Source organism: Ascidiella aspersa, chromosome 2 (genome assembly GCF_963924565.1).
Source record: "Ascidiella aspersa chromosome 2, kaAscAspe10.2, whole genome shotgun sequence".
Taxonomy (NCBI): Eukaryota; Metazoa; Chordata; class Ascidiacea; order Phlebobranchia; family Ascidiidae; genus Ascidiella; species Ascidiella aspersa.
Window position 1 is genome coordinate 2,921,986 of NC_139448.1, and position 12,747 is coordinate 2,934,732.

At 35.1% G+C, this 12,747-nt stretch overlaps 1 protein-coding gene across 2 annotated transcripts in view; it reads right to left on the minus strand.

Moving 5' to 3' along the window:
* LOC146163141 (phospholipid phosphatase 1-like) overlaps nt 1-12,747 on the minus strand; it is a 43,520-nt gene that overhangs the window by 6,329 nt on the left and 24,444 nt on the right. Inside the window, exon 7 of one of the 2 annotated variants that reach the window (XM_083381987.1) lies at nt 7,480-9,163. The exons of the other annotated variant lie outside the window; for it this stretch is intronic. Coding sequence (XP_083238113.1) covers nt 9,041-9,163 — 123 coding nt within the window. The 3' untranslated portion in view covers nt 7,480-9,040. Of the gene's footprint in view, nt 1-7,479; nt 9,164-12,747 lie in introns of those variants that run through there. 2 annotated transcript variants of the gene reach the window in all.

Below are 12,747 nucleotides of genomic sequence, written 5' to 3' on the forward strand. Positions count from 1 at the left end.
ATCTAAAACATTAATGGGTCCACATTGTTATGCTTCATAGTAGTAAATAAGTTGCGTAAGACCTTTGCTGTTGCTGCGTTTATTTCAAAGATTAAAAATAGGCCTCAACTGCTGAATAAGAGGTAATGATACAGGGGTACGGGTCAAGGGTCATGGTTTTCTTAATAAAAATACAAATTACAATAGTGCAGAAAAAAATGGTGATCTTTATAACATATTTGCGAGTTCAATAGGACAAAGAAACTGTGATCTACATGTCGTATTTTGGTTGAATGCTAGGTCAAGTGTTTTTTTAGTCGTGTGACTTAGAAATATCAACCCTAAACGACAGAGCACAACATCTCAAATTTGCGGGTTCAATGGGACAAAGACAACCACAGGAGACAGGAACCAACGAGCTCATATAGCTTCCTTGTGTATATTTTGCATATTATTTTGCGGCAGATTTCACCGATGAATCCTCAAGCAATGTTGTGTACTTTGAACTGTAATTAACTTTAGACTGCGCCGAACCTATTGTGTCTGCGAACTATTGGCCTTAGGTGCAGCATATCGAATTAATAACGAAGGGTATTTACCGAGGAAACTGCTGGCCTTTTAAAGCGGTTAACTCAATTGGATTTAACCTAGAAGGAAAACAACCAAAAAATTATGTCATTCTATAAATGTCATTGACTTCAGCCATTACAACATTGTTGGATTGAATTTAACCCATGAGGCCAACTCAGTACTTCCTATAGGGTAAAGTATATGGCACATAGTGATATTGCATAACTACACTTTTTACCTTTTACTTTTTTGTTCGGTTGAAATAAAAGCGAAAAAGAAACACCAGTACATTCAATAAATAATCTTTGTCGGACAAAGACAAAGAACTTGAATAATATATATAATTAAATTTATGGGAAATAATTTATCGGCGCCGTTTTTGTCTTCTACAGTATAATTAGAATTGCGTTCCACTTATGTAAGTGAGGTTTGAATATATTTTAGTCAGATTAACTGATCGTGATACAAGTGCGTATTGAAACGTTGTATCAAGAGAATAAAATAATAATATTATTTTTAGTGTGTATATTGGTAATCTAAGCCCGTTCCAACACTTCTAGTTGTTGCGAAATGGCATAAAACAGATTTAAAACAACTTTATTCAAAAAGACCAGAATGCTATAGTTACGCAAAAGAAATCACCAGTTCGGCATAAAAACTTATTCAAATAGAATCTCTATTTGATTCTTTTGTGGTTTCGTTAGGATTTTATCAAGATGATGTCGACCAGCTCGACCAATTTGTCTTTGGCATTTATTATCGACTGAAAGATATCAAATCGTTAATGTGCGTTAATGAAACAGAAAAAAAAACATTGCGGGGATTACCTGAATGGGTTATCGAAAAGTATAACAAAAAATCTTAGTCGGACGAACATTTTTAGAATTGAAGATTACCACATTGTGTAAGTGCGCGGAACAACGTTTTTCACGACGATTGCAAAATGTCGGGTAAAATCGTTTCGTTAACCGATAATGATCTTCCGTTTATGCATCCGCCATCTCTGATCTTAACTCGGGAAATCCCGCAAAAAATATCTCGTTGCTTTGCGTCGGAAAAGATTGGCAAGTAAGATAGCGAAGCAAGTAAGACAGGAATAATAGAGAAACGCAGCCAACTGCATTATTTACTTTCTAGGCTGCATCTTTCCAAAAGTGACTTTTCTTTATACGTCTGCTAGACGTTTTATAGCACATTTATTACCGTTACGGTTTAAAAAAGGCCAAGCCAAGTGCGAGTTTGAGACAATTTGAAGATAAATTTATTGGCGTTTTTAGCGCACGTTTGTTACCGTAACGATTTTAGACTTTTCCAAAGACCTTAATAAGATCAAGACGAGTGCGCGTTTAGACGCAAAAAAAAATAAAAACTTGAAAACGTTTTGCGTTTAATGGTTTAAGTTCAACTATAGTGAGATACGAACCACAGGGTGTTGACGCATAATAAAGTTATACAACCCCACAAAGTTAAACTCGGTGCGCTGCGTCGAAAAAGATTAGCGAGTGAGATACCGACGCGAGACAAGGAAAATTAATAACTTTGAAACTAAGCCAATTGCATTGGGCAACCTTCTAGGCTGCAACAAGTGACCGCAGGCAAAGTGACTCTCCAACAAGGGCGTGGTTTCAATGACATTATAATCGAACGCTTTTTCTAGATTCGTTCTTGTTAAGTTTTAAGCTTCTAAACTCGTATTTTCGTGTGGGTTCAGTTAGTATATATATATATCGCCAAAATAAACAACTGTTTTTTGTTGTTGTATTGTTCTTTAAAGTGTTTGTAACAAATACAAGTCATTTATGAAACCTTTTAGCATTCTAAAAAAATGCCCGGCTTAGCATCGATTGGTGGGACTCCTTAATCTAAGGTTGCCGCACATTTTTAGTAAATAAATTCAAGAGTGTTCAAAAAAAATGTAGGTTTTTAAAGACTAAGGCCTGCAATTTCACAGGATGTTGACGCAAAATGAAAGTTCTATAACCCCGCAAAGTTCAAGTCTTTGCGTTGAAAGAAATCAGTAAGTAAGATAACAACGCGAGACAAGAAAAATAGTCCTGAAACTGAACCAACTGCATTGGTTGACCTTCTAGACCGCAATTTTGCGGAAGTGAACAGTAGAACAAGGGCGTGGCCCGCTAAACCGCTCGTGGTTTCAATGACATCATAATCTAACGCTTTTTCTCGCTTCACTCTCCACAAGCCAACCTTGTATTTTTAAAGATACTGAATTCTTATGTTTTTAGTTGTAATTTAAAATTAGTTAGCGTTAATGGACTAAACAACTGTTGGTTTTTGTTTTTCTTCGTTTGGGGTAACAAACATATATCTTTTTTAAAGACCTTTTTGCGTTCTAGGTTTGGATTCAATTTATGAGACGCTTGAATCTAGGGTTGCCTCATAATTTTATGATGTAAATCGAAGAAAAATTAGCGACTTAGGGATTTTCAAAACGTTTCAACGCGCAAAAAATTCAGAGACAACTATTGCTATTTTAAAATTGCAAGATTTATAACTCAATCGCTTGGTAAATAAAAATCGATTATTTTAACGACATAGCAAAAACTTTTAACGACATAGCAAAAACCTTTTGAAGCTGCTTTTTCTAATGTTGCCACACATTTTTAGTAAATAAATTCAAGAGTGTTCAAAAAAATGTGGGTTTTTAAAGACTAAGGCCTGCAACTATTTAACAGGATGTTCCGCAAAATGAAAGTTCTGCAACCCCGCAAAAGAGTAACTCGGGGCTTTCCGTCGAAGGAGATCAGTAAGTAAGATAACAACGCGAGACAAGAAAAAATAGTCCTGAAACTAAGCCAACTGCATTGGTGACCTTCTAGACCGTAATTTTGCAGAAGTGACCTGTGAAACAAGGGCGTGGTCCGCTAAACCGCTCGTGGTTTCAATGACATCATAATCTAACGCTTTTTCTCGCTTCACTCTCCACAAGCCAACCTTGTGTTTTTAAAGATACTGAATTATTATGTTTTTGTTGTAATTTAAAATCAGTTAGCGTTAATGGACTAAGCAACTGATGATTTATGTTTTTCTTCGTTTATTGTAACAAACATAGTGACCTGTAGAACAAGGGCTTGGTCCGCTCTCTGCACGTCAATTTTGCACTGTTAGAGCTATTTAATTCGTATTTTTAGTTGTAATTTAAAATGAGTATATATCAGCGTTAATGGACAAAACAACTGCTGTAACAAACATACATCTTTTCAAAGATGTTTTAGCGTTCGCTCGGAGTCAATTTGAGAGACGCTTGAATCCAGGGCTGTCTCATAATTTAAATCAAAGAAAAAGTGGCGACTTGGGGACTTTTAAAACGTTTTACCGCGCAAAAAAAATCAAAGACAACCATTGATATTTAAAAATTGAAAAATGTTGTGAAAAAAAATTTTTGTTATTTTGTAGATAAAGTAAATTTGTGACAAATGTCGCCAAAAATACCGTTTTACCGCGGCACAAGTTGCAGCACCACCATGGTTGGAAAGAATTTCTAACAACGTTTAAAAAATACCCGAGAAAGAATAAATGTAATTTTAGCTTTAAAAGAGGAAATTCCAACATGGTTTAATCCTTTATGACATCCGCATAAATGCATTAACAAAATACAGGGCGTGTGATTTCAACTCTTTAAAGTATAAGGCGTGAAAGTAATCTTAAGCCTCAAAACACGACAGAAGGTGATCCTGTTGGGCAAAAGACAGCGCAACAGCGTCGGTACGCTATGATGTCATAATAGATAACGCGCGACGTCTTGCGCAAGACGTGGAATTTGCGTAGGCGATAATGCGGCCATTTGTTGCTGCTAACTTTTTGCAAAGTTTGTAGCAATCAGCCGAATAAAGTAATTGAAGTTTTTTTGGCAGCGTTAAAGCAGTTGAAATGACCTTTTTACCAATGACTTGACTTGTTAATTTGTTGACTTGATTTGACTTCAGTTATTATATAAATGACTTGACTTAAAGTTGACTTGCTTACATAATAACTTGGCTGGGACTAGACTTGACTTCAGTTATTTTACAAATGACTTGACTTGGAATTAACTGAAGTCATTACCTTAAGTCACAACAGTAATTTTCGGATGAAAGTTGTTGGTAGGAAAACAGATTCGCAAAAGAATCAAGATATTTTAGTCCATAAATACTTAAAACGTGACACTCAAAACAAAGGTCTGTTCAGTTTAGAGATACCCAAAATTAAACAGTTTTAATAAAAGAACTGCCGCAAGAGCATTTCTTTTTACATTTTAACATGTCAGACTCTATAGTTAGACCTTTTTCGAACTATCATAATGTTTCGGCATTTTTGCTTTAATAGATAACCACAATGGCTCGTTTAGGGGAGATACGAGCTCCAAAGAAACAGGTTTTCTTCCAAAAACAACAAGGTCATGGTGACAAGCTGAGCTGTGTGAACACGTGTAACGCGATCACGACCTGTTACAAGTTTCCAGGAAAATTCAACAAAAACAAGCAACACGATCGTAACCTCCAAGCATAACATTATATAAAGCTTGTCTGACTGTGGGCATTATAAGTGATGTTAAAATACAAGATAAAGCCAAATTCGTAAAGGAATCTTGTTTGGTGGCTGTATTTGTCTTAATTATTCGAAAACGGAAAACAAGTGACATTTAACATAAAAAAGTAACACGATCGCAAAACTCCAAGCATAACATTATGTGAAGGTTGTATGTCTGTGGACATTATGGGTGATGTGGAAAATTACAGATTAAAGGCAAATTCTAAAAGGAATATTGATTGGTAGTCGTGTTTGTCTTAATTATCCAAATCTGAAAACAAGTTGCAATGTTGGCAAATTGTATTTTTAAGTTGACCAACTTTCGCACAGCCGTGATTCATCAGGTTAAGGAATTGTACCCGTTTTACTTACAAGCGCTATAGGTTAGTAATACAGCCCGCAATAAGTTTATACGTAAAAAAATGTTGCTGTTGCACTGAATGTTTGATATTTAAAATCACTTTTACCCTTGAAAATGTTTTTTCACATGTAACGTTTCACAATTGATAAGATTCATCAGGGTCTTCACATTCATCACATTGGCATTTTTATCAGATTCATGAAATTGTTCAACTTTACGCATTTTGTAAATTAGCGTTGTGGTGACATTTGTGTAATTGCATGCGAGTAATGCCCAATGAAATATATGTTGCACTGAATAAGTGATATTGGAAATCACCTAAACCCTTGAAAGATAAATGTTGACCTTAATTCCTGATTAGTAAAATAATCCAGAAAAGCTAGCAATTCAGGTCAGACACTGATAAAATATCTTAATATATACATACATATATATCGTTAGTATATCTTATTTCGAATGGATTAGCTTTGCTATAGAGTATTCTGCTGCTAACGAAATGTATGTCATGTTTATTTGCATTGGTTTTGCGTGGGTGGTGAATGCAAGCGAACTTTAACTCTTGTCGAGTCCGCAATGCCTTATTTGGTGATGCTTTACGTGCTTTAAGAACTAACAGCAAGTAACATTAGTGAGTATGAATTGTGGTCGGGATTACAATAGGATAAAACACGTCAAAATGCAGTGAAATCACGGTGTGGTTTGGGTTTTATCCTAATCCTGCGAAAATGCAGATTCAAGAAATATTTTTTGTGTTGTGTTAAAGTGAAATCATCACGCGGTGAATTTGAAGGTCTTCAAGGTTTTGTGAAACATGGTTTCTGGATAACTTAAGTTCAAAGAGGCAAAAATAATTCATACAAAGCCCAAACCCAAACTATCCATTTCCCCGAAAAAATAATAATATTTTTATTGTTTATATTGGGATCTATAGGCCTGTTCCAACACTGCTAGTTAATCGTTTATTCATATCCTAAGATCCGAACAGAGCCACAAAGGGTATAAAAAAGATCTAAAACACATTTGTTTGAAAAAAGCAGAAAACTAATTCCACACAATGCATCATCCGTTCTCCTTAAAAACTTATTCAAATAGAAGGGAAATCATATTTATAAGTTTTCAAGCATAATTGATGATGTATTTTGCGTAACAATAGTGTTCTGCTCTTTTCAAATAGAGAGTTGGGATTACAATAGGATAAAACACCGCCAAAAAGTCAGTGAAATCACGGTGTGGTTTGGGTTTTATCATAATCCTGCGAAAATGCAGATCCAAGAAAGATTTTTTGTGTTGTGTTAAAGTTCAATCATCACGCGGTGAATTTGAAGGTCTTCAAGGTTTTGTGAAACATGGTTTCTGGGTAACTTTAGTTCAAAGAGGCAAAAATATTTCGTACAAATCCTATGCGAAGTTATCCGGTTGCCTAGTTGAAAAATCGTAATGATATTTTATGGTTGAAATTTGGATTAAAAGCCTGTTCCAACACTGCCAGTTGCTTTTTGCTTAACTGCATAGAATTCTTCTCTTTTTAAATAACCAGTTACTTAGTTGCCCAGTAAAAGTGAATACCATGTTATGGACTAAAGTTCTGGCATTGCGCGACTACTTCATCAATTTGCTCAGATGTTGCGGTGGTTTTATGAAACATTATAACAACATTGACTGTCGTATTTCTTCTTCGTTAACTATAACCTGCTAAGAGTTTTGATGATGGAAATATGTTTATTGCACATTTAGATTGCCACCTACTGAATTTCCGCCGAGACTTGGGTATTGCGTCGGACTATTCACTATACATTACACTTCCTTAATTAAATTGCAATTTGGTATCAGAATTTGACAGTTAGGTTAAGCACGCTTAATTAAAAAAAGTCTTTACTTCCACGATTAGTGTTAAAAACGTGCAATTTTTACGCAAGCAATTTTTAAACCTTTTTTTTTCAAGGTTGCATTTCTTATTTTCTCAGTATGGGCAAAAACACCAAAACGATATTTTCTCTGTTTATTCTCTCTTTGTTATTAAAAATTGCTCCCAAGATACAAAAAACGTTATTTCCACGTAGTTTATTGAAAAACACGCGAGCTACTTGGACACAAGAGACAATCGGGCACCGTTAAAAGCAAAAAGACGCAAGATTTGAGTGAAACACCGAGGTGAGAATGGCGACAAGCTAAATTTACATAAATGACAGCAATTCCTAACGATTGGCTTAACATTTCAGTTTATTTATGCCAAAAATTATAGAATATTTGCGCCCAAAATGAATGAGGTTACAATAATAAAAATTGAAACACGAATATAACACTCAATAACTTGGATTTTAATCGCAAAAACTGAGCTAAATATTGAATAATTGCGTTTATGTGCAACACTAAAATTGTATATGCTGTTGAAAATATACTGCATCGTTAAATACAGTGGCATATAAATATTCCAGTGCTAAATTAGGAAAACTATACTGTGAAGTCGAAACAAAAAATGCTTATGTATTCTTTAAATTTTCTTAAAAAGCAAAACTGTCAATCAAAAGAATTACGAAAACGCCACGTCGAGTAAGTGAGTAATCAATGAGTAGTTAAGTGTTACTGGTTACTCGTACGTTGAGTTAAGCCAGTGTTTCTTAACCTTTTTCGCGGTGACGCAAATACTAAGAGTAAGTATAACAATGAAGCATTGGCGACCTAACTTTATCTACTGAATGTTTTGTAAGCTTAATGTGAACACAACATAATGAAGAAAAAAGCACTAATGAAAGTCTAATTAAACTAAAATGAGTCACGTTTTCGCATTGCTTCTGAAATCTTCTCTAATTTTGAAGAATCTTATTCAGAACCAATCCGATAAAAAATTCTAACCATACAAAACTAATGACCAAATCATCACAACTAAATACAATAGCCACAAAATTTAAATAAAATAGCCACAACATTTTTTTGGGTCGCGAAACACGCGGGTTGAGAAGCACTTACTTAGCAAGTAAGTAGCCTAACCTTAGTAACCACTTGTAATAAACGCGTTGAAATAAGCAGCCAGTGACACCTCAGCAAAACAGCGGATTTGAATTTACAAAGCGCAAGAAAGAAGTAACTAAGATATAAATGGCCACCGAATGAGAAAACATGACTGGTTATAAAAAAACTAACAATTTTTAGCGAACAATTATTTCAAAACAAGGATCACCAAAATATGGGTTTTATTCATAATTCATTATATAAAAACAATTGTCCTAAAAATATTTACCGAAAAATGGCCTTTTTTCTTTGTTTGCAACCGCTATTTTTTTCTAGCTTATTTGAGTGATTCTTTTAACTTAATAAACACTTTAAAAATATTTTTTTTGTCTAACCTGAGATTAGAAAACAATAACAATTTTTTTGTCAAGGAACAAAAAATGACACTTTTTTAAAACATTTTGACAAAACTTCATGTTTCAATCAGTTAGAAGTGACAATTTTTTTTGCTTTTTTATACAAATTAACGCATCGCTTTTCTCCTACTCAATTATCTGACTCAAACGTCAAAAAATACAAGTTCAGTGACTCCTGTGAGCATTGGAGCGTGTTAATTACGATTAAGACGTGATTCGCAACGAAAAAAAAACGTTTTTACGGGGTCGTCCGCTCATCCGACGTAAACAGGTTAATTCTCTCGTGCGGGAAATTATCCGGGTCTGCAGGGTCGCGCGCCTTCTCTCGGCTTCTAGCACAGGAACGGACAAAGAGAAACACCTACACAACACATATACCGGGTTTAGACTAGAGCGGGTTTAAATTTAATTTAGTTTTAAATTGTCTTTATAAGTTGATTGATTTGAAGAGCAATGGCCACAATTCTCGTTTTTAACTTCGCATTTATAGCGAATTCCCTAAGATTTAATTTAATTTTAGAATCAAGAAAACACCGACACAACACATACACCGGGTTAGACCTAGGGACGGTTTAATAGACGGATGGTTATTGTTTAAGTCTGAAAGGACAGCCTTGACAAATCTGACAAATACTTCTGCTTTTATGTAGGTTTTTGTCGCTTTTGCGATTTCACTATAAAACAACTAAGCGGAGACTAAGAAAATCTATTGGAAAACGTTTAACTAATGCTTAAGACATCACGATAAACTTTAAATCGTATTTGCTACGTCCTTACATTTTACAGTTATGCAGTCGAATTTTAAAACGCAAAACGCGCCAATCTTAGCTCACGAATTTTGCTCAATTACATTTTAAAGGAAAAAAAGGTAAACTTGACAATTTTAGTCGTTTATTTGTGAATTACAGTTTTCCAGAAAATGCCAATTTTTCGTACAATGCCGATATACATTAATATAAAATAAAATGCGATTATATATTTATATTAATTTCAAATGAAACCTGTTTTGAATGATTGACACAAATTAAGATTTAAGCGCAACTTGACCTTGAAGCACGTTGTCAAGGTCAATTCGCCCACGTGGCGCCCATATCAAATGCGGTCGGCGTGAGAACAAGTGATTTCAATCTAAAAGCGTTCGAGCAATAGCTGAAGCAATAGAAGACCCAAGTACATCGAACAACATTTGACCTTGCGGGCGGCGAAGGTCACGCACGTCGTCTTGGCGCCGAGAATAGAGAACACGTGGCTTTTTTTGAAAATTAACAACAACGACCTTTGGCCAATTGGGAGGTTTGGACTGGAGAATAGAGGTCGTTGGGAAAATGCTAGCAGACTATTTGGCAGCGCTGTCAGAATTGATCCTAAATGTCCCAATCACATTGGAGCCAAATTGTGGGTTTCGTAACATAAAACGGTTTAAAAAAGAAATAAATGGAGTCAGTTGTCAGAAATGACCTTAAAGGTGCCAATTGCATTGGAGACAAATATCGGGTTTTGGGGTATTTTGAATTCAAGCGGTTAAAAAAAAAGTTAAAATTGGGCCAGAATTGATTTTAAAGGTTTCCAATCGAAGTGAAGCCAAACGCTGTTTTGTGGAATCATTTCGAAGAAGTTTTAAAATAAAGTATAGATAATAAGGTCACTCGTTTTTTAAAGAAATTATTTTTCGCGCTCAAGTCTTCGTTTATTCAAAGGCTCTAACGTTTTTTAAGGAATATATTTTTTATTTTAATGATATTTATTTTTTTATTTTAGTAAACGGCATTACCAGTTCCTTCCATTAAACTATAGATCCGTGGTTGTCAAACTGTGTGCTGGGATACACAAGGCTTTTAGACAAAATACAAAATGTGCTTCGCTTATAAAATTCTAACTGATCGCTCAAAAAAAATATTTCGTTTGAAAAAGTTAAATCGCACAAAAAATTAGTGTTTTGAGCAAAATATTAAGGTTGGTGGTATAAGAGGAACACTTTCCAGAGTGGTTTGTTTGTATCGTAACTATAGATTGCAACATTTGCGCGAGACGTTTGTATGTGGACAAATGAACCGACACAATATTTGGGCACAACGTGGATCAAGCCAGTTTGGTGGGTTTTCTACGAACAAGTTGAAATTTCCACCGTTAACGTTCTACGAGTAACCGCGATAACGAAGTTGTGTTTATTTCTACGTTGGGAGTCTTTCGAAATATCCAAGTTTTTTTAAGATAAAACATTCAAAACAGTGTACATGTGTTTTCATTAATAATAATAAAGTCATTATATTGGATAAAATCGACATTTTGTTTAAAATGGACATTTTGTTTGTTTACAGACGTTTTGATAATACCCCATGTCATCACCAGTGTCCGACAACGTTTGTAAAAAACGCAATGTTTATTTTATCGAACATGAACGTTTGAGTATTTGTTACGTGTTTATTAACACTTAAACACCCAAATTGATTAACTGCCATAAGCCAAATCTTAGAGTTCATTAAGTGATTTTACGATGTGATAAATAGGGTTTTAGATTTCGCGTTTCAGCTTTCGTTTGCCAAATATGTTCTTCAGTTACATAATATCATATTTGATGATGTAAAGTTTTTCGTATTGTTGTGTGAAAAATTCCTGTGTTTTCCTGCTTCAGTTCGCCTCGTTTCAAATTGACAGTATTATTACTAAAATTCAAACACAGACGTTACAAAGCCATACGGCATAACTTCCCATAACATGCAAAAAACAGATATTTGTTCCACTTCCAAATTACTCGACTTGAATTGAAGTTCCAAAAAGCCACCAACCAACATTCAAGGACATTTCAGGGACAAATATCCGACCAATTAGCAATTAGCTCGTTTAGGAAACAAGGGAATGGGTTTGATTTGGCGCCAAACCCAAACTAATATTAGTCGCGTCTACGTGCTTCGTCAACCGTGACCGGAAACAATCACCCGCCCGCGCGTCATCTAACGCCACACTATGACGTCACAAACATCGGAAGGAAACAAAGGGAATAGAACGCGGGCAACAATGGTGGCTTTGGCGTGTTTTGGAACTTGAAGAAACCGCCAACAGGCAAAACGCGGGTCGCGCGTCGGCCATCTGTGACGTAACAATGGAGGCCTTGCGGTAAATTCGATTTAAACTTGAATGAATTAAGTTTGAACAATCGGACAACTAAGTATCGTTGAAAATAAATTATTAACCTTACAAAAGCCTTGATGTGAGCCAAACCTTTAGTTTTGTACTTTTGTTTGATCCATTTAAAAAAGGTTGGTGGAGCCAGTGAGTTAAAAGCATGAATTTCTTATAACTTCAAATCATTCGATTATGTCATAAACTTTTTGAATAGTTGTTAAGTCAATTAACATTGTAAAACCGCGAAGTAACTTGTCATATGGTTCCAAATCATTTGAACATGATCAAGTTATTTCATAAGGAAAATGCCAAACCAATGAGTATCTTCTCGTGTTAAAAATCCATGGTGTACTATAATAACAAGGAGTTAGAATTTAGGTATTTTTTCACCATAAAAGGGTTTCGAATTTTATCGACATTAACGTCTAACTCGCAAGCCAAACTAACATGTCCAACACTACAACACCAAGAAGGATCGGTTATGAAATTTTTACATGCGTGGGTTCCAAGTTGTGGCAGACTCCATATAAGGCAACGTCCTTTACAGTGATCCCATAACGGTTTCCGATTGTAGGGAAAGAAAGTTTAATCAAGAGTTCAATGTTAAAATTGGGTGCTCATTTTGGGTTGTGCATAAGTTGACCCCCAAAACGGCAAACTACTTTGGGAACCTTGAAAAACACCCAAGTAGAATTGGGTAGAGGGTTTATCTTGTAAAAACTCGATTTTTCGGCAAAAAATACGCTATTCAATTGGAGAAAAATATATTTCTGGGTAGTAAGTTTTATACCCAAATACATTTGTATTTGTAGGCCAGGGCAA